The sequence below is a fragment of the Nicrophorus vespilloides genome, unplaced genomic scaffold, assembly GCF_001412225.1.
Source record: "Nicrophorus vespilloides isolate i.1.1-1 unplaced genomic scaffold, Nicve_v1.0, whole genome shotgun sequence".
Taxonomy (NCBI): domain Eukaryota; kingdom Metazoa; phylum Arthropoda; class Insecta; order Coleoptera; family Silphidae; genus Nicrophorus; species Nicrophorus vespilloides.
This window is the reverse complement of record NW_017099980.1, coordinates 115,016-137,354: the sequence shown is the minus strand read 5'-3', so window position 1 is coordinate 137,354 and position 22,339 is coordinate 115,016. Positions and strand designations below refer to the sequence as shown.

Sequence of the window (22,339 nt, the reverse complement as noted above, 5' to 3'; positions counted from 1 at the left end):
TGCATTATGTAATGATTACATTGAATATTCTTAAAATAACTTTCGTATTTGGATGAATGTTTGGAAAAGGTATTTATTTGACAACAAAGTAAAGTGGACATTCAGTTGACGAATTGAAAAATCTCCGAAAGCGGAAAAGTTCGTAAACCGAATTTGTATTAATGTAAATTTGATTCTCAAAGTCCAGAAAAATCGATAATTTTACTTTAACTCTTTTTATTAAATAAGATAAATTTGATTGCAATTATAAATTAGGAGATAATTAAAAATGAATCGCAGCTGTTACGAATGTAATAAAAAAAAATAGGAGATTATTGCAGAAAATCGCCTTATATGGTTATGGAAACACCTTCCATTTACGTCACGATAAAACAATTTTTGACGCAAAGTGACAGCTGTCATTTCACGACCCAATTAAAAAATTTACGCGATTACGACATAATGAACTAAAACTTATATAAAAATATACATTTCTTCAATTAACTTTCACATTTAGAATATATTTCAAATTACAAAGGTCAGGAAAACGTGAATAAATATTCAATATAATTTATTTAATTTAATTTTTTTCTTAATTAAATATATTTTATACAAGAATTTTAAACAATGCGACAAATATATTGTATAAAATGTAGATTAATGTAACGCTGTTTAACCTAACCTATTTTTCTTAATTGACATTACATAATCATTCTCCAGTCTAACAATTTTCAACTTATTTTTTTCTTGTGATGGTAAGACATACATTTAACCTTACATAACCTATCCTACTAAGACAATGAACAGACCACATAACTTAACATAACAGAACGTAGCTTAACTCAACCAAACGTCAATATAGAAATAACATATTCCTAATCATATCTTTCTCCAGACCAACAATTTTCAACCTAACCTATTATGATACCTAGCCTTTTTTTGTAGATATAGAATAAGCTTTTAAGGTTAACCTAACATAAAAAAACAATGAGCAGACAACAACTTAACTATCAATTTTCAACCTAACCTATTTTTTGGAAAGGATAAGGCATACGGTTTATCTTATATAACTTACCCTAATAAATAATGAACAGACAAATTAATTTAATCTACTAAAACATAGCTTTATTCAACCAAACATGAATGACAAATTTTAATTAGTTCCACTTTTATCAGTAAAATTAATGTAATAAATGGAACTTAATAAATTCAACTTATAACTTAATTTAACAGAAAACAGCTTATTTAACCAAACCAAAATATTACATTTTAATTTGTTTTACTTTCAATTGTGTTGCTAATGTTAATACATAAAAAAATAGACTATTGTAATACATAATAACGCAGAGCAAGGTTTTATAATTGAGATGGATAAAAATAAATTATTTATATGAAACAATTTTGCGGTTTACGAAGCATTACATAAGACACATGAATTTGCGAATGCTATTTTCACACTCTTTACTTATACAACAGTTTTTAGCAGTAAAATTAGTATAGAAACCTGTTTTTCCCTCAATGACAATACGACTTTTTTTTGTGTTCGGAACCAGCAAAATGGAAAATTCGTCGCATTGAACGATGATCAACCTTGAAGTAAAACTTATTTCGCAAAAGTCCGAAGCAGCGTATTTTTAGAAGCAGAAAAAATAAATTAAAAAAAACATAAAAAATGCATGCATGATAATGATTCGATTGTTTGTAGATTTCTGAATCGTAATGATTACACAAAATGCGCTAAAATGGAAATGGAAGAGAAAAATAATGAAATCGCATAATAATAGGTTTCGGATGTAAATACTGAAAATGCAATCGAAATTGCGGAAAATTACTGAAGATTTGGAGAAATAGCAGTTGCGTCCATGTAGTGGACGTGTACGATATAGTAGTACACTCTACATCTATACACACGGATCTATTTATTTTTATGTTTAAGTCGGGGTATTCAAAATAGAAATTTTATGGTGGATACGTAGCCAATTTACGGCCGTTGCCAAAGTACTAGTGAAAAATAAACCCGCCGGTCGCCGTTTGGATGGATATTCGGGCAGTGTTTGAATCCGAGCTCAGCAGCAGTTGTAGTAGTAGTAGTAGTATTACGACAACTGCAAAATCGTTTTGCGCGAAACACGAAGAAAAATAGTAAAGAAGAAAAAGAAAAATCTGCAGACGCATTAATTTTGATGTTGTTTTTGTGCTCGCCGCAAATACAAGAAGTCCAGTTGACCTGTGGTGATTTACTGTGGATGTTAATGCGCACCAATCGAAAATGGAAATGAACGTTTTGTACTCTGAGGTAACTATCATCAACATGATCATCATTACTATCATCATCATCCTGTTTGCATCAGCGATGTCTGTGAATAATAATTGGGTTTTGATGTATCAGCCCTTGACCTATATATTATGACCAACATCCAAGTTTCATTGGATTAAAGTGGTTTAAATAAATCAACTTCGCGGACCGCAATTTATTTATTTATCTCCTGCGTGTCTACTACAGTTTTTTCTTCTTCTTGTTGTTGTTGTTGTTGACATGCGTCGGTCTGTAAGCATTATTCAATTGTTATGTTTTTCTCTTTGCTCTTTCTTTTTGCGATCATTTCCAAGGAGCTCTTATCGCGAATGAACGGAACTCGCTTTGCATTTTTTCGGATCGAATTTCTTTAGGTAGGCGGGTGTCATCTTCAATGAAGGAAACGCGCCAATATTATGGCAATGATGATTACATCACAATGTCGATTGAATACAATAGGTGGAGATTTTTTTGTTGATCAAAGTGGTTTATTTCCAATCGTGCATTCCCATCGTGTAGGCCGGTTTTATTTTTATTTATTTATTTTTTGCAGACCTCAAAGCGTTTTCTATGTCAGTGTCGGAATACGTAAAGATATATGCTTACAGCAAACTCTATACGCGTAAGGACATTTCGTTTTAAATGTATTTGCTTATTTATTAGATCATTAGACTTGTACAACAATCTTTGACCGTCAACTATAAAATCCTTCGATCTTTCGTTTAACGCAAATTTGTGTAGACTCAAAAAATTGAACTATCCTATTATGTATATCAGTGTTTCTCAACCTATTTGTCGTACGACTCAACGTTTTGTTTGTAATTAAACGTTCTGACGTAAGGTGACAGCTGTCATTTAATTTCATTATTGTATAAGTATTTCTGTAAATTTATACTCAAAAACTTATCTACTTTATACAATTCGATCATTTTACTAAACAAAATAAAATAAGCAGAACTGTTATTTCGTGATCCAATAAAAATGTTACTAATTTAACAGTAAATTTTGGTAAATCCATGGATATTTCATTTTATGCAACACAAATTGATTAACTTTCATAAACACTAAAAAAATTAAATGTTATGTATATCACTGTTTCTAAACCTTTCTGTCGCGCGACTCAAAGTATTTGTTTGTAATTGATCTTTTTGACATAAGGTGACAGTTGTCATTTCATTTCATAATTGTATATTTACACACAAAAACTTGTTTAATTTATATAATTGGATGATTTTACTATCAAAATAAATAGAATTTGACTGCTGCCATTTCATGTCCCAATAAAAATAAATAAATTTAATTAATATGTTTAATATAATGTAATATGAAAAATATATTTAACTAAACAATTTCACGACACAACATATTTGTTTCTAATTGTCCGCTATGACGTAAGATGACAGCTGTCATTTCATGACGCAATAATTTTTTTTCTAATTTAACAGTAAATTTCGGTAAATCTAAGAACTTTTGGATTTCATTAAAATGTTTAATTTATGAAAGAAACTAAAAAATCGCGCGACCCAACATATTTGTTTCTAATTGTAATCTTTGACATAAAGTGACAGCTGTCATTTCACGACCCATCAAGAATATAACTAATTTAACAGTATTTGTATTTAATAATAATTGACAGCTGTCATTTCGCAATCCAATAAAAATATAACTAATTTAAATTTAAAAACTTTCGGATTTCATTAATTGAAAAAAGCTATTGAAAAAATTTGATAGAAAAAATAATGTTCATTTAAAAACTACAGTACATTTGTTTGTTAAGTGTATGTGTACGTAATCATATACAGAAATTTGCATGTGCGATAAAAAAAATGAAGGTTTAGAACACAAACAAAAGCGAAAAAAAATGAGTGACTGCATATCAAGGTTGAACAAATCTATAAGTATATTGTTTGGTGTAACTTTAATAGTTTTCAACTTAAGTTTAAATTTACATATTGGCATAGATTTCATAAACAAATTGTCCCTTGCACAATAAAATTAATGATAATTTATATAATCTTAACATAATTACATTTTATTGTTTATCTATGGAATTGTTAGACAGTTTTCAATAATATATTGTACATTTCTTACATAATTTCAAATTGTTTTCGTCTTTTAGTCAATGTTTTGCTTTATTTGTTATTTAGATTATATATTTCCTATATTGTTACTTATTACCATAGTAATCGCAAAATTTTAGATTGTGTATAGCAAATCGTGATTATCAGGAGAAGTTCAAACAAAATCTTTGAAACCGGACTAATGGAGGACTTTAAAACATAAAATAAAATGAACAGCATTAAAAAAAAAAATTTCTTATTATTATTATTTTGCTCAATTAAAATTTAGTATGTTTTTAAATTTGGAATCCGCACTGATCGAAGCCGCATTCTGTATACGTTTTTTGTGGTTATCCAAAAATAAAATATCAAAATTTTGGTAAAAGTATTATTAGTAAATCCACACATATTTTCAAATAAAAATAAAAAAAATCATTACAGATCAGAATTTAATTGAAAACGTTCGATGACCCAGGATGAGAAATAAAAATAAATATAACCGTTAATTAGTTCGAACTGACACAAATACACGGCAGATGCCAAAAACTATATTTAAATCAAATTGTATACCAACAGACACCACTGACTGACTAACTCACTTTTCATAATAGAATCTTTAAATACATTTGTTGGCGCCTTTCAAAAACAATCAGCAAACATTTACGCACAAAAAATAAAAGTTATTTTTTTTTTGTAAATTCTATTAATGATTATGTTTTCATTCTCTTAAGATTTAAACATTGAATAAAAAAAAAACAATTATTGTTATGTATATAAATTAAAACTTTTGAAGTTAAGTAAAAAAATACATAAATAATAGTTTTTAAAAAATTCTCTCAAAGATTCTTTAATTAATTTTCTTGATGATTTTTAAAGTAAATTAAAAAAAAAAATTAATATTCTCTATATAGATTAGAATTTCTAATATTTACAACTCTTTCTTTTAATTTAGTAATAAAAATACACAAAATATTGTTTTAAAGATATTTTTTATTCTGTTCATGTTTTGAACATAGAATAAAACAAACAATTATTGTTATTATCTATGTAAATTATAAACTTTAAATACTTTTGGAGCCTTTCGAACAAGCACTAAACTTTTTTACAAAAATTACAGTTTTTTCAATGCTTTTAAAGTTACATTAAACAATAATTGTTATTGTTAATATTATTGGAACCTTTTAAGTAATCACTAAAGATTTTTTTACAAAAATTACAGTTTTTTCAATGCTTTTAACGTAAATTAAACAATAATTGTTATTATTCATATAAATCTCAATGATTTGTTGTATTCAATTTCCTTTGATAGCATTTGCATATTCCGTTTCTTTTTAGTTTTAAAATAATTGTACTAAGCAACCTTTAATTACCAACGAACATGAGGTCTTTCCTACTTTCTTCCTTCATGAATTAATTGCTTAGCAAATCGTTTCCGTACTAATTCATATAAAAAAAAGACCTACATTTTCATTGATTATCAACAATTTCCATACCTTTACACAAATAATAATAAGCATAGTAAATATATAATTTAATTAAATTAAACTTTGCTTTTAATTCTTCTTGCGTATTTAACTTTTTTTATTGAAATTCCAAGGTTGTTTCATGCGAATTTCTTTTGGCTATTATGAAAATAGAATGCGTGCGAAAATATGTGCTCTTGAAGTGTCGCTCGAATGGCCTACGTACGTACAAACGTCCGACAAAAAAACAGCTAAAGAATATTAAATCTAATTGAATGATTTTGTACGTCGTTCGCGTATAAAAGAATACTCGAAATACTCGAGGTCGTTCTATAATTAAGTTGTTTATTTCCATGATTTTTTTGTCACATAATTTTTGCAAATTTACTGATCAACTGTTACATTTAATTAAACCTAGAACATATTTAAGTGCATATAAAGTAAAAACTGAAATATTTAACAACTGATATTATATAATCAAAATAGTGTTAAAATTTTTATAAGGTTAGGTTATGTAAGTTTAATGCGGACTATGAACATACGTGATTACTATATGCAAAAATCTATAATTAAGATGTCACATAATGAAGTACAAAGTTATTATTTATCAAATAGATTACAAAATATAATCATTCATAATAATTGGAATTGCAATTATTTTTGAGTTAGGTTAGATTTACAGACGTTAGATTTTATTGGATTCAATTAAATGTTTTAGTTATTTATTTATTATTAAAATAATTTAATTAAAACAATTATTGGTTAATAAATTATAACGAAAAATTAAAAAAAAACTGTTATAAAATATGCATAACCTCAAATACAAATGTATTTCCGAAATACTAAAATTATAGTTCAATTTATAATTAAATTTATATACACTTGTTTATTTTTTTTGAAATCATCAACATTGGTTATAAGTCCTTTTTATTGACATATCAATGAATGTTGAATCCAAATATATCTAAATATTATTGAAATTTTTGTTTATAACAATTTTTCAATTTTGTTTTTTTTTGGCAATGTCAGTTAAACTGATATTAACAGTGGCAAAGTGCTTTCATCTGTATTTCCAACATCTTACATACATTTATGTCATTGTCAAACATATGTATGTCAATTATGTCAAAAATTGTATGTCAATTATGTCAAACGTACATTAGCATTATTATACATTATTATACGAAAATTTAAATAAAAAAAACATTGGTTACGAGTTCTTTTTGTTGACATATCAATCGCAAAAAATGTCATTAGTTGACAATAGTTGAATGTTGAATGTTGAATCCAAAGATATCTAAATATTATTGAAATTTTAGTTTCTAACAATTTTACAATTTCAATTTTTTTTTAAACCATACTTTCTTGACATGTGATGTGTAGCAATTACTATTCGTTTTCAATCCAATGTCAGTTAAACTGATATTAACAGTGGCAAAGTGCTTTCATTTGTATTTCCAACGTCTTACACACAATTATGTCATTGTCAATCATGTCAAACATATGTATGTCAATTATGTCAAACATATGTATGTCAATTATGTCAAACATATGTATGTCAATTATGTCAAACATATGTATGTCAATTATGTCAAACATAAGTATATGAATTACGTCAATCATGTTAAATGAATTGTGAATATATCAACATTATTATAAGAAAATTTAATTTAAAAAAAAATGACTTATCCATGCGATTTTCATTTAATTGGAACTATATGAAGATAAATAATTAAATTAATAATTAAGAAATAGATAATTAAACAGGAAATAACACTTATTAAACAAGATTATTATTTTGAAACCTCAAAATTACGAAGAAATGAAATAATGTTTATTTTTAATCGATATTATGATTCAGAAACGTCACGTCATTAATTGACGTGCATCCACGTCAATCAATATTAAATTACATTAATTTATGTTTCTTATAAAATGCATTTTGAAAGCGTCTCACAGATATTATTCATTGGTTTACGTTAAAACTAAGTGCGTGCATCATCGGTAAACAAAACAATGTATTTTCTGGCGCCAAATTCAAACATTGTAAATCAAATTTCGATGTTCGAATGCGTTTATAGAAAAGTGAATAAAAATATTAGAAGAAAAATGGAAGAAAACGAGGCACATGATTTAAATGAAAATTATTCAAATATTACAACAAGTTATTTTCTAGCTTCTCGCAGATATTATTAAACTAAGTGCGTGCATTATAGGTGAACAAAAGTATTTTCTGGCGCCAAATTCAAAAATTATAAATCACAAGTCAATTTAATTTCAAACACTTTAACACGTTTATTTTGATACAGAGTAAAAATATCGAAATAAAAAATAAAAAAAAAACATAATTTCACTTCTATTTTCTTAAGAAAACAATTAAACAATATTAAGAATTATAAAGATTAAAATTTACTGTTGTTAATGATGTTATTAATTATGATGATGATGATGTGAATTATTATGTTTAAAGTGAGTGCAATATAGGTAAACAAAATACGGTAATTTCTGGCGCCAAATTCAAATATTGTAAGTCACAAATATTGAAAGTAAAAATGTAAAAAATACGATGCACATGGTTTCATTGAAGTTTATATAAATCAAAATGTTACTTCAAGTTATTATCTTATAAATTATATAAAGTAATCTTCAATTTTCTTATAAATAATGATAAAATTTAAAATTTACGTAACTAAATGAAAATTTTCTCAGAGATATTACTCATTAGTCTACTTCTAAAGTGAGTATATCACAAATAAACAAAGTAGTATTTATTGGCGCCAAATTCAAACATTGTAAGTAAAAATGTAAAAATGCGATGCACATGGTTTCATGTAAGTTAACGAAAATTTTGTAAGAGATATTATTAGTTGGTTTACGTTTAAAAGTAAAGTATTTTTTGGCGGTAAATTCAAACATTATAAATTGCAAGTCTATTTGCTTTACAAGATTGAATACGTTTATGGTGATGCATAAAAGTATTGAAATGAAAAAGAAAAATTTACTTCTATTTTCGTATGACAAAATTTAAAATGTTTGCAAATAAACGAAAATGTTCTCAGAGATATTATTCATTGATTTACGTTTAAAGTGGGTGCATCATAAATAAACATAAGGAAACTTTTTCTGGCGCCAGATTCAATCGTTGTAAATCAGATGTCGATGTGATTAATAAGAGTGGAATCAGTTAATGCGTTTATGGTGATGCAGAAAGATGTATAAAAAAACATTCGCACGTGGTGATGTACTTCTGCCAAAGATGCGCGCACTCTTGGCCCACACGTTTTGAACATTCTCAATGCAACAAATCACGCACAGCACGATTCTCCAATTCTGGCAACGCAAATGCTAAATGTTTATTGCTGGTAGTGTAATTGCAGGAAAAAGACATACGCGTGTGCGCAACAGGAAAGAAGAAACTAATAATAATATTAATAAGACACAATTCGGAGATTATTGCATTAAATTGTGTAAAATTGCCACATGGATTCAGTGGAATTTCAATTGAGTCAAAGTGGTTTGGCGAACTGCTATTTGTCTAAATTAATTACTACAAGTCTTATCTCTGACGAGTAATCGCATGTATACCGATTACTCGTAGAGTCAATTGAGTAATAAAAAAATAATAAGGTTTTGTAAAAATAAACACACTAAATTGAGTCAATATGAGTCAATAAGATTGTATGCAGTATTACGCGGACGTTACGTTGTGTGCATTAACTATGATCTAAAGATTAAAGTCGAAAAGTACATATAATACGAAAAAAATACAATAAAACGTTTATATAATGGAATATTATCAATGAATTTATGATCATTAATTATATAAAATTTATGTTTTTTATTATAAATATTTTGAATGACTTTAATTTAATACATTGTATACGTTTTTTAATTACAATTCAATTTATTTGAACATTTTTGTTGACATATCAATATTTATCAATTATATACAGGTCATTAAGTTGACAAGAGTTAATGAATGGTAAATTCAAAATATATATAAATATTATTGTATTTGAATATTGAAAGTAATTTTAGCTACATTAATTAATTTTGACTGCTGCAACCATAATTTTAACATAAGATATAAATGTCAGTGACTTGTAACAATTGCTATTTGTTTTAAATCTAATGACAGTTAAACTGACAATGACAGCAATGTTTTGACTTTTTGTTTTATATCAATGGACAGTTAAACTTTGTGTTTGTAACGTCAATTTATACTTTTTCATTTGAACTGAAATAATTTCAAAACCTTTATTAAAATCATCTTAATTTAAAACATTGAAATTAGCTTAAAATAAAAGTTTTGACTTATTTTTTCTTGGGGCGGTTTTCAGTGAAATCTTAATTGTCGAACTTGAACTTAATACTTGTTCTAAACGGCAATTCGAAAATCAAAATATATTTATGATGATTACCATTATTAGCTTAATCATAATTAAAATAACTGCAATCAATACAAGTTTTCTTAATAATTTGAATTATAATAAAAATTACAAGTCAATTCATTTGAACATTTTTGTTGACATATCAATATTTATCAATTGTGTATACAGATCATTAAATTGACGAGAGTTGATGAATGGTAAATTCAAAATATATCTAAATATTATTCTATTTGAATATTGAAAGTAATTTTAGTTTCTAATAATTTTACAAGTTTGTCTTTTACTGTTACTTTTCAATCCAATGACAGTTAAACTGACATTGACAGCGCAATGTGCTGTCATCTGTATTTGCAACTTCAAATAGTTATTTTTCATTAGATTGCAATAATGTCATCCTTCAAATTGTCTTCTTTCAAAGTATTGAAATCAGTTAAAAGTAACATTTTTAAATTCATCTAGTTCGAAGTTTCCAAGATACTTACTAAACAGTGGAATTTAGATTTTCGAACATAATCCGTTGCTAAAGACAATTCAAAACCGTAAATATTCAAAAATTTAAAGATATAATTTTCATTATATGAACTTTTTGATGACATATTTATCAATTGGGAAGAAGGCCATGAAGTTGACGAGTTCTTGAATGGTGAATCCAAAATATATCTAAATATGATTATACTAGAATATTGAAAGTACTTCTAGTTACTAATAATTTTCGATAATTTTACAATTTCGTCTTTTGCTGCAATATAAGATGTGTATAAAGTGTAATAACTGCTATTGACAGATAAGCTGACAATGACAATGATGATTTTCAATTCATTAGCAGTTAAATGTCAAATAATATTTTTACATTAGATTGAAATAATTGTAAAATGAAGGAAGATTTTCTTTTTTAAAAAACATTGAAATCAACTACAAGTAAATTTTTTGACTTCATATAACTATCAAAATTCCACTCTTTAGTAACAATTAAGATTCCAATTGTTAAATGTAATTAAATATCAAAGGCAGTTCGAAAATCTAAAAATTCCCATAAGAATGAATATAAAACGAATATTATTCATTTTCGTAGCTCCTTTATAATTAAACAAAAAATTCTATAGAAAAACAAAGAAATACTACATAAAATAATAATAATAATAATAACAAAACGAAGAGCATTTGTATGTATGTACAAATATACAAAAAAAAACTTATTTATACAATAAATTATTTTATTTACAAAATAAAATTATTTATTATTTCATTTAAATAAATATAAATAATTGAATTGTTCGGGAACCGAGGTACTTTTGTATCTCTAAAAATCTCTCACTTCTCTTAATAGCAAAAGAAAAACAACAAATCAAAGTCTTTTTTATTCTATTTGTAAATCAATTTGCGAGCAAATTTTAATCGAAGAAATCTACGATCAATTCCATTATACTGTTACACGGTCGATTTCCTGAGAGGCCCCCAAGACGACGACGAAAATAACAAGATTGCGTAACAATAATCGTCCGTTCTCGCACCGAATCTGAGTCGCAGATTCTTCCACCGACAAATTGCTTTCGAGTGAAAAATGTATTATTAGTTTTGGTAATGCGATTTTTCTTGTTGTTGTTGTCTCTTTTCAATGTCATACACCAATTTTAGAGTGAGTGTGCTGTGTGACTTGACGTCAGGAATGTAAACAAAAACAGCATTTGCGCAAATCGATTATATCTGTCGCCTGCACACAAAACAAAACCAATATTACAATTACAATTTGAAATGTTTTGCATCACAGTTGAAATTTTCGAAATGGTCGTTTCTAAGAAAAGATTTTTTTTTCCCAAAAAATTCTACGTGTTTACTTCGCATTTAACAAGTTAATTATAATGTGTTAAAAACATAATTATTACTATGGGTAATCATGTGGTTTTATTTTATGAATAATACATTAGTTTACTTAACAGGACTTCATAATTATCTGGTAATAAGTAAATAACTTATTAGTATGACATATGTTGTCATCTTTAATTAACTGTAAATACTTTCTTTTACAGTTAAAATTTGATTATATAAACTTAAATTACTTTATTAGAGACCTAAAATATAGAAATTTTCTATACGCAAAAATTGTCCTTTATATTTCTATATAGACTAAAAGAAAAACAAATTGATGAGTCAGTTGGTAGATAATATTGGGTAATAAATAATTATTCCAATTGGTACAACCTTGATAAGATACGGTTTTTTTTTGTGTCCCAGTAATGAGACAAGTAATTAAGAATACGCCAACTCGAAACGAACGGTAAAAAATTGAATGTATGTAACTATAGTTTGAAAAATATTTTTAACAATATAAGTTATAAAAAATATTTTTTATTACCTCAAAAAGATGAATAAAAACTTCAATTTAATCACATAAAATAAAATATTTTAATAACACTAGATTAAATTTAATGTGCAATAAAATTTATTGATAATTAAATTGTCATCCAAATAGATTTCAATAAATTTTAAGTTATTTTTTTTTGATCACTTTACATATTACCATAAAATTGTATATCATACACGTGAATTATTTTTATATTAATTATATTTTGTTTCATAAATTTTATATTTAACAATTTGATACATTCTAAGAAATAACTTGTATTAAATTCTAATTTTGATTTTAACTACTTGAATAGTATTCTATTGAATCATAAAAATCGTAAAATTCGCTAAACGAATACGTAAAATGAAAATCAAACTTTTGCTTTCATTTCCGCGTTATGTATTTAAGAGGACGTAAAATGACAGCTGTCATCTTACGTACAAGTGTCAAAATTGTTAGGTTATAAACAATTGGGTCGCAGTACAACTACAAACAAATATCTTGGGTTTAGTTGCAAAAAGGCTGAGAAACGCTGATCTTAAATAAACTAACTGATTGAAAATCATTAGTTCTGATATTTACATGTATGATTTTGATTTCAACCACTTAAGATAATCTGATCTAAATTATATATGTATATTTACTGTTAAAATTTCGTAAAATTAATGAATTTGTGTACATTTTTTTACGAATATTTAACTAATGTCTGTGATAATCAGGTTTTAATTTCATGAGGTGAAATAATTGATTGTTAGTTCTTAATTTTGCATATATCATGTTTTGTTCTAACCACTTGAATTGTATTCTTCTGAACCTGAAAGTTAGGAATTCGTAAAATGAAAATCGAATGTTTTCTTTCCATTCTACATTTATTGATATAATAATCTAAATCAGCATTTCTCAATCTATGAGTGTTTGATAAGTTGCAAAATTATAGCTGTCATATTATTTAAAAACGTCAAAAGCTTCGATCGAGTGGCAAAAAGGTTGAGAAACTCTGATAAATTATATATGTAAAATTAATAAATTTGTTGCTTTTCTACGAATTTATTTATGATAATCTGATTGATTCATGATCATTAGTTCTGATTTTGACAAGTTTTAAGCACTGAAATTGTTTTCAATTAAATCTTTAAAAAAATCGAACTCTTACTGAATATTGAATGTATAACTGGTTGCGAAATGACAGCTGTCACATTAGAGTGATTAACATTAAAATTAATGATAACCCAAAATTGGATCACGTTCAATTGTTAACGAGTCGCGAAATGACAGCTGTCACCTTATGTCAAAGCGAGAAACTGATCTTAACAATTGAGTCACTGTACAAACTACAAACACATATGTTGGTTCACGCGGCTAAAAGGTTGAAAAACTCTGCTCTAAACAATCACGTTCAATTTTTAATAGGTCTCAAAATGACAGCTGTCACCTTATGTCAAAGCGAAAAACTGATCTTAACAATTGGGTATCTGTACAAATTATAAACAAATATGTTGGTTCGCGCGGCTAAAAGGTTGAAAAACTCTGTTCTAGACAACACGAATGTAAGGATTTGGGACTTTTAATATGTAACTTGAAATTGAAATTGATAGTCATTAGTTATGAAATGTACAAATATAAATTATGGTTTGGATTTATTGAAGTGATTCGTAGACCAGCGTTTCTCAACCTATTGGTCGCAGTCCAAAATTAAAACGCATCAATTTTTTAATGAGTCGCAAAATGACAGCTGTCACCTTATGTCAAAGTGAAAAACTGATCTTAACAATTGGGTCACTGTAAATACTGCAAACAAATATGTTGGTTCACACGGCTAAAAGGTTAAAAAACTCTGTTACAGACAACAGGAAAGTAAGGATTTGGGACTTTTAATATCTAACTTGAAATTGAGATCAATAATCATTAGTTACGAAATGTACAAATATAAATTATGATTTGGATTTATGCAAGTGTTTCGAAGACCAGCGTTTCTCAAACTATGGGTCGCAGTCCAAAATTAAAACGTATCAATTTTTTAATGAGTCGCAAAATGACAGCTGTCACCTTATGTCAAAGCGAAAAACTGATCTTAACAATTGGGACACTGTACAAACTACAAATAAATATGTTGGCTCACACGGCTAAAAGATTGAAAAACGCAGTTCTAGAAAGTATGGAATTGGAACTTTTAATATCTAACTTCAAATTGGGATCGATAATCATTAGATTGCACTTATATAATTTTGATTTCTTGAAGTGTTTTCCAGACCAGTGTTTCTCAATCAATGGGTCGCGTTGAATGTTTAATGAGTCTCGAAATGATGTCAAAGCGATAATAATAATAATAACAACAATTGGGTCATTGTATGACCACAAACAAAAATGTTGACTAGCGCGGATAAAAGGTTTAAAAACGCTAGTCTAGACAACCTCAATCATTCAGAATACATAAAACGATTTCCTTAATGATTGTTTAATTTAACAATGAAAATTTTACTTTCAACAATTGTATAAGTGCATCGAAACTTTAGTCTATCAAATACTGATATACATGATGAAGCAAACTGTTACCAAATAATTGCATTGCGTCAATTTCGCAAACATTACATGTGCAGTGTGAAAACATTCAGTTTTTTGGCAAAAACATTACTGTCGCCGTATTTCTTCGCGTCGTTTAGCAACAGTCCAAAACTCAAATTTGGAAATGGAAAAGTGGTGCACGTCGCGTCGCTAGGAAATAGTGGACACGGTTCAGGCCAGTTTCAAAAATAGTTCTCGTTCGCGTCTCGTCTCTGGTATTTCTGACTAGGTTTATTCGCGTGTACACAAACCGTTGCGCAACGGATATTTACAATACAGCATCAACGGATTTCGGTCTATATATTTTCATATTTTTTTTTTCCAAGAAAATTGCGCAAACGGATATTTACAATGCAGCTTATTTTCTTAAAAAAAAAATTTGGCGACACCGAAAATACTCTAAATATATTTACTTGTTTTTTTGCATGCGGACAACGACCAAATAACGATGCTGTAACAACTCTTCGCGACCCACGCACGTTTTATATATAAATATGAACGCAATTTTTATTTTTTTGGAAAATCGAAAAAAAAACTTATAGGAATTAATGTTTTCCAAAATAAAAATGTATATATCAATCACATTTTGTCCGACGATATTTTTATCGTTTCGCCGAATAGAGCTTATGTAAAAATAGAGGAGTGAGCGAGATCGAGTGAAAGAGAGTTGTAGTTTTGGCCAGGAATCGTCGAGGCCAAACGGCTTTAATGAATCGGCTTCATTCATAAATCGAATTAAGGCGGCTGCATTTATTTACATTCATTTTTCTCTCTCTCTTTCTCTCGTACATTCTCTGTCTTTTCACTTCTTCTTTGCCGAATGAATGAGAATTCAAAAACGTTTTTTGTTTACCACCATGACCAAACAGAACACAGAAGCCGTTACCTCGATGATTACAGTTACTCCAACTACAATAATAATGCACGCGTATTTCAGAATAGACGCTTTTATACATGAAACGAATAACAAGAAAACTTGAGTAAACTAACAAATATGTGTATAAGAAGCATACTAATTGTAACTTAGCTTTATCGTTTTGTAACTACAAATTTCAAATATGTTTCAATTTAAATTTCACTTGATTTTATAACAAAACTATTAACAAAAATATAGTCATAGTTAAAAAAAAACGTAAAACAAATTTTATATACTAAAACTCTGTATATAATTATTCTTAAGCCTGACTCCAATTGTGGGGTGCGGCCAGTAAATCGAACATACAAATTTACAAAGGTTCTAATCAAAATGCCTAAGAAATATTATTAGGGCTTCATGGTTCATCAGGAATAAACAAATACACGAAGATCTTCATATAGTTATGGTCGAGGATACAATTGCAACATTTAGTAGTAGATACCAAGATAGACTGGAGTCACATACTAATGTTCTGGCTATTAGCCTGACATTAGTATGTGACATGTGACATTTCATAATACATTTTTATAATTTACAATGAGAAGATCAAATTTTCATTGATTATAAATTTGTATTTATATACTAAACCTCTATGATTAATAATACTGAATACTGAAGAATTCTAAATATTTTGTGCTGCACTTTTAGCAAGAGTTATTTGAATTATTTTCTTAGTTAACATTTCAAATAACTTGGGACACTGTGGAATATCTCTTAGTTATGTCCTTATGGAGTCCTAGTGGAGTTTTTTAAGGAATGCTAGAGGTGAAGTGAACACTTTATTATTCACTATAAGATTATTAATAACTTCTATGTCTAGATTCCAATTGCTAGGTTTGTTACTAGCGTTTTTATGAGTCTAACTAGGACTCGGGAGGACTGTCCTAACTAACTAACTTGGACTAGCTAGGACTAGGACTTAGACTCTGACTCTTTAGGACTCTCTTATGTAATACATAAACATCCTATTATATAGTAGTGGTTTAGCATAGTAGGAGTACAATATTTGGTAAGGAAAGATAGTACCTAACTTTCGCTGATAATTAAGATGTACATATTAGTGGTCATTCTTGATTAGACCTTTGAGTTTGTGCACATGTTGATTAACAATAATTATAAAGAATAGTCGTTACACAATTATTAGTTATGGGATCTTCCTAAGAAGTATTTATACTAAGTCATAATGACTTATTTACATTCAAATGTATAAAATAATAAGGGCTAACATAATATAAACAATAACGGTTATACATAACACTTATAAATTTGGATTTACAATTATCAATTTTTCACAAATTTTCGTGATTATCAAGACAGGATCAAAAATATCAATAATTTACTAGATAATAACTTTGTATGCAAAATGATCTACTATATTTATATAATTAATAATGAGAAGATTCAATTTTCATTGATTTTCAAAATTTCATAGATATATTTACATTTTTATATTATACAATGAGAGTGAGAATGAGTTTATACGTTTGTACTCATAATTAACTATTAAATTTTAATTAATGATAAAAAAGGTCTAATTTTTTAATTAATGAGAACAATCTCGAATTTCTATTTGTTTAAATCATTAAATTGCAGCGTTCATTTCAAGGTTTTGCGTTGTCCATAAACTTTTTAATGCAAATATTTAACTCACTAAATAATCACTCCTTCATACCTGTTCACCTCAAACAGAAAATTAATTTTTACAGCAAAAACAATCTCAAAATTATGTGAGTTAATGAACATTTCGTATTATTAATTCTACATAAACGATTTGATTTTAATATGTGCAATTAGATTTAGATAATTAGGCAACAGAAACAAAAAAAAAACATTTATTTTTTTACATCATTTTTCATCGAATTAAATTTAATTCATTAAGTAATTACTTAAATGATGAAAAGATCAACTCTTCATTGATTTACTTGATTATAAACTTGTATTCCCTATTATTTTTATAATTTATGATGATGACAGGCTCAAATTTTTATTTTTTTCGTGATTATGAAGATAGGATCAAAAATATCAAGAAATTACTAGATAATAAGTTTGTATTCAAAATTATACATTGTATTTTCATAATTAATTAAGAAAACTCAAAATTTCATAGATTTACATGCATTACATTTTTATAATATACAATGAGAAAATCCAATTATCCAAACCAATCCAATCCAAGACATACAGTATTAAAATATTCATAATTAATAAAAAGAGGCAGGAATTTATATTGATTATACTTTTATATTCATAATTAAACAATACATTTTTATAATTAACAATAAAAAAAGGTCCAATTTTCATATATTTCAATTTATTTTATATATGAAATAAACTTTTTTTTTTATAAAAGCCAGATTAAATAATTCAATAATTGCTAATGAATAAAAATGGAACTAAAACTTATTTTACCATTGAAACAGTATACAGATTTTATATTTTGTCATTAGAAAGTTTATGGGAATGTAGTGAAAACAATTTGGAAAACTTTAATTATTAATTATTAATATATTCGTTGCTATGACTGATTACTCTTTTTTTTATTAAATTAATATCGAATCCAATCAATCAATAATCAATGCCAGACTTACGTAAGGTGTGTATAGAAGCGAATTATTGATAACGTTTCCATATTTTTTCTATTCCCCTCGTTTCAAAAACAGTGCCAAACGAACTTTATTTATTTCTAGATAGGTGGATGAGAGTTATCGCTATCGCTCATAAATAAACAGAGAATGTCAATACATCTATCTATGATGCAATGACAACAGCTTTTTCGATGATGGATTTCGGTTCCAATTCATTCTAATAAAAAAAAATGCAAAAAAAAATCGCTATCATCGAAGTTTATATTTAGATTGCAAAATACAGTATCAAACTTTCTTTATTACTAATAAACTAATGGAAATTACTTTTAATTGCTTTAATTGCTGTTTAAAAAAGTAACATTCATTGAATAAAATACATTTATGACATGAAACACTTTTAAATAGAAACATAATTATTGTTAAGTTCTAGTTATTTATATACAATTATATGTAATTGCTATCAAGTAATTAAGATGACTGAAGATGGAGAAACGACGTAATTAGAGTTAGAGAAAGTCATACAATTTTCAGATCAATTTACCATATATCGAGAATTAATCATTGATTATGTATTCTATAGTTTAAAAAAACAACCGTTTCTAATTGAAATAAAAATAAGTTTTAACTTAATAAGTATACAAGTTATTTTTAAAATTTTATAATAAAATTTCATTTTTTTGTAATTTTCAAACTGGACTATAGAAGCTGCACTAAGCGAGGAATTTCATTACTTACGAATCAATGTTAACTCGAACTGGCGGCGGATATATCCGCCCTATCATCTCGACTGGAGACTTCGCTTATACATAATTGCAACTGTGAGGGCGCAGTTATCAAATCTTAGTTCTATTTTTTAAAATTTCATTTGTTTTGTAATTTTCAAACCGGACTATAATGAATCGGGACTGATCGAAGCCGCACTAAGCGAAGAATTTCTTTACTTACAAATCAATGTTAACTCGAACTGGCGGCGAATATATCCGCCTTATCCTCTCGACTGGAGACTTCGCTTATGCTTAATTGCATGTATTTGCAACTGTGAGGGTGCAGTTATCGAATCTTAGTTCTATTTGTTTAAATAAAATTTAATTTGTTTTGTAATTTTCAAACCGGACTATAATGAATCGAGACTGATCGAAGCCGCACTAAGCAAGGAATTTCTTTACTTACGATTGAATGTTAACTCTAATTGGCGGCGGATATATCCGCCGTATCCTTTCGACTGGAGACTGCTTAAAAATAATTGTTTGCAATTGCATCTGTGAGGGCACAGTTATCGAATCTTAGTTCAATTTTTTTTATATAAAATTTCATTTGTTTTGTAATTTTCAAACCGGACTGTAATGAATCGGGACTGATCGAAGCCGCACTAAGCGAGGAATTTTTTTACTTACAAATCAATGTTAACTCTAATTGGCGGCGGATATATCCGCCATATCCTTTCGACTGGAGACTTTGCTTATGAATAATTGTTTGCAATTGCAACTGTGAGGGCGCAGTTATCGAATCCTAGATCTAAGCGAGGCACCACTAGATGTGAATCTCTTGTTATGTTTAACGATTTGATGAAAATGAATCTATTTAGCTTGAATTTGGTATTAAATATTTTACTTAAGCAAATTGTATCGTGGATGGATAATTTTTCTGATTTCAAATACAAAGATAATTATTGTTATAATCAATTTATTTTATTTTTTAAATTTATAATTGCGAAAAATTCAAATTTCAAATTATTTATTTCCAATTATGTAATTTGTATTAAGTGACTAAGATGTCTAAAGGCGAAACGACGTAATTAGACTCAGAGAAAGTCATACAATTTTCAGATCAATTTACCATAATTGGATTTCGAGAATCAGGGATAATTATGAAATCTATAATTTAAAAAAAATAACGGTTTTTAATTAATATACTAATAGATGACTTGCAAATTAAAATTTAATTGGTATTATCATTTTCAAACCGGAATCCGGACTGATTAAAGCCGCACTATGTGAGGTATTTCTTTATTTAAGAATCGATGTTAAACCAAACAGTCGGCGGATATATCCGCCCTATCCTTTACACTGGAGACTTCCCTTATGAATAATTGCATACAAGGTTACTGTAGTAGCAAATCTTAGTTCTAAGCGAGGCGCCACTAGTCTTTTTTGACGTTGACGCTACTTGTGTTACCGACGCCAAAACATAATACACATCAGTTTCACAAGAAACAATTGAAAATTCAATCTTGAAAAAATCACCATCCACTAACGTCAAATAAATGTCAGTTTAAAATTGCATTTTGAATCACTTAAAATATTGTTAATGGATTCAATTACCTAATAGTAATTCTTATATTGTTTGCTTCTAAAGTACATTTAACACCTCCATAAGTGAGATGTTTCCACGAAAGATTCAAGATTCTTGACTTTAAATTTTGTTTAACAAGAAGGTGCTAACGAATAAGATCATCTTTTCTGTCAATTTTTTTTTATATAAACCAATAGACATTAATTTACTACAGATGTGAATCATTTTGTTGTTTATGTTTAAAGATGTAATGAAAATTAATCGATTTAACGTGAATTTGATATTAAACAATTTATTAAAGTTAAGCAAGGTTTATCAATGATGGGTGATTTTTCTCATCTATATAACTCTTTAGAATTGTTTCTCTAATAGATTATTATTAGAATAAGAAGTTTTTCTTGTGAAAATCAAGTTATTATTTACACACTTGAAAATAATGTAAACAATAATAGTTTTGTATGTGACTAAAAGTGCGTTCGCTCCATGGAAATTTCCATTAATTATAAACATTTCCATGGCAATTACTAAGCACATGCCGGTTCGTATTTCATACTTCATTACATTATATGATTAGGACCAAGGTGATAGTGAACCCGACTCAAGCAAGTAGTTTACTTACTCCACGTGATGTCACTTAAATAAAATGAAAAAAATAAACAAACATAAATAACAAACATTGTTGTGCTGTTATTGTTGTGTAACACAAACCGGTCTCTTCACAAATACTTTATCAGAATTTGATATGTAAACCTCGATGTAACTCAAATCGAATCTAAACTTTATTGACTAAAATAAACGATAATTAACGCGCATTTATGTGAAGACGAAATTAGTCATTGAAGCCGCACAGTTTTTATCGTACCAAAAAAAAGTTTCCACTTTTTTTCTATTTAACGTTTGTTTGGATTAGCTTAATCTTTATGATATTTTTTTTAATTTCACAACCTGTACTTACTGTATTTTACTTTAATAAAAATAAGTAATAATAATTTAAGACTTCTTAATTATGAATAATTTTTATTTAAAGAAATTTCACATAATTTGCAAGAATCTGCATGGATTTTTGGTTTAAATGAATAATTATTTCTCACTTTGCTTTTTGCAGAATCATGAATTAAGTGAATACAAAAAAAAATAAAAAAAGTTTAATTAAGAAGTCCAATTTATTCTATCGAAACTATTGACTATACAAATTTCTCAGAAAATTAATATAAATGTATGCCTCGCATAGTGCGGCTTCGGTCAGTACGGATTTACTATAGTCCGGTTTGAAATTTATGTTAATGGAAAATAAGCAGAAATATACATACAGTTATTTAAATTGGTACATTTGTCAGAAATGTCAGCTGAGTTTCACTATCACTATTCATTGATTATAATGGGTCAATGACTACCAACTACATTAAATTTTATGTTATGTTGGTACATTAACAAACATTTATGTAAAACAT

General features: G+C 27.4%; 1 protein-coding gene across 1 annotated transcript in view; it reads left to right on the top strand.

Annotated features, from left to right (window-relative positions):
- The first annotated feature begins 2,005 nt into the window (after window positions 1-2,005).
- LOC108566476 (proton-coupled amino acid transporter-like protein pathetic) overlaps window positions 2,006-22,339 on the top strand; it is a 41,460-nt gene continuing 21,126 nt past the window's right edge. The window contains exon 1 of the mRNA XM_017926375.1: window positions 2,006-2,275. Coding sequence (XP_017781864.1) covers window positions 2,249-2,275 — 27 coding nt within the window. The 5' untranslated portion in view covers window positions 2,006-2,248. The remainder of the gene's footprint in view (window positions 2,276-22,339) is intronic.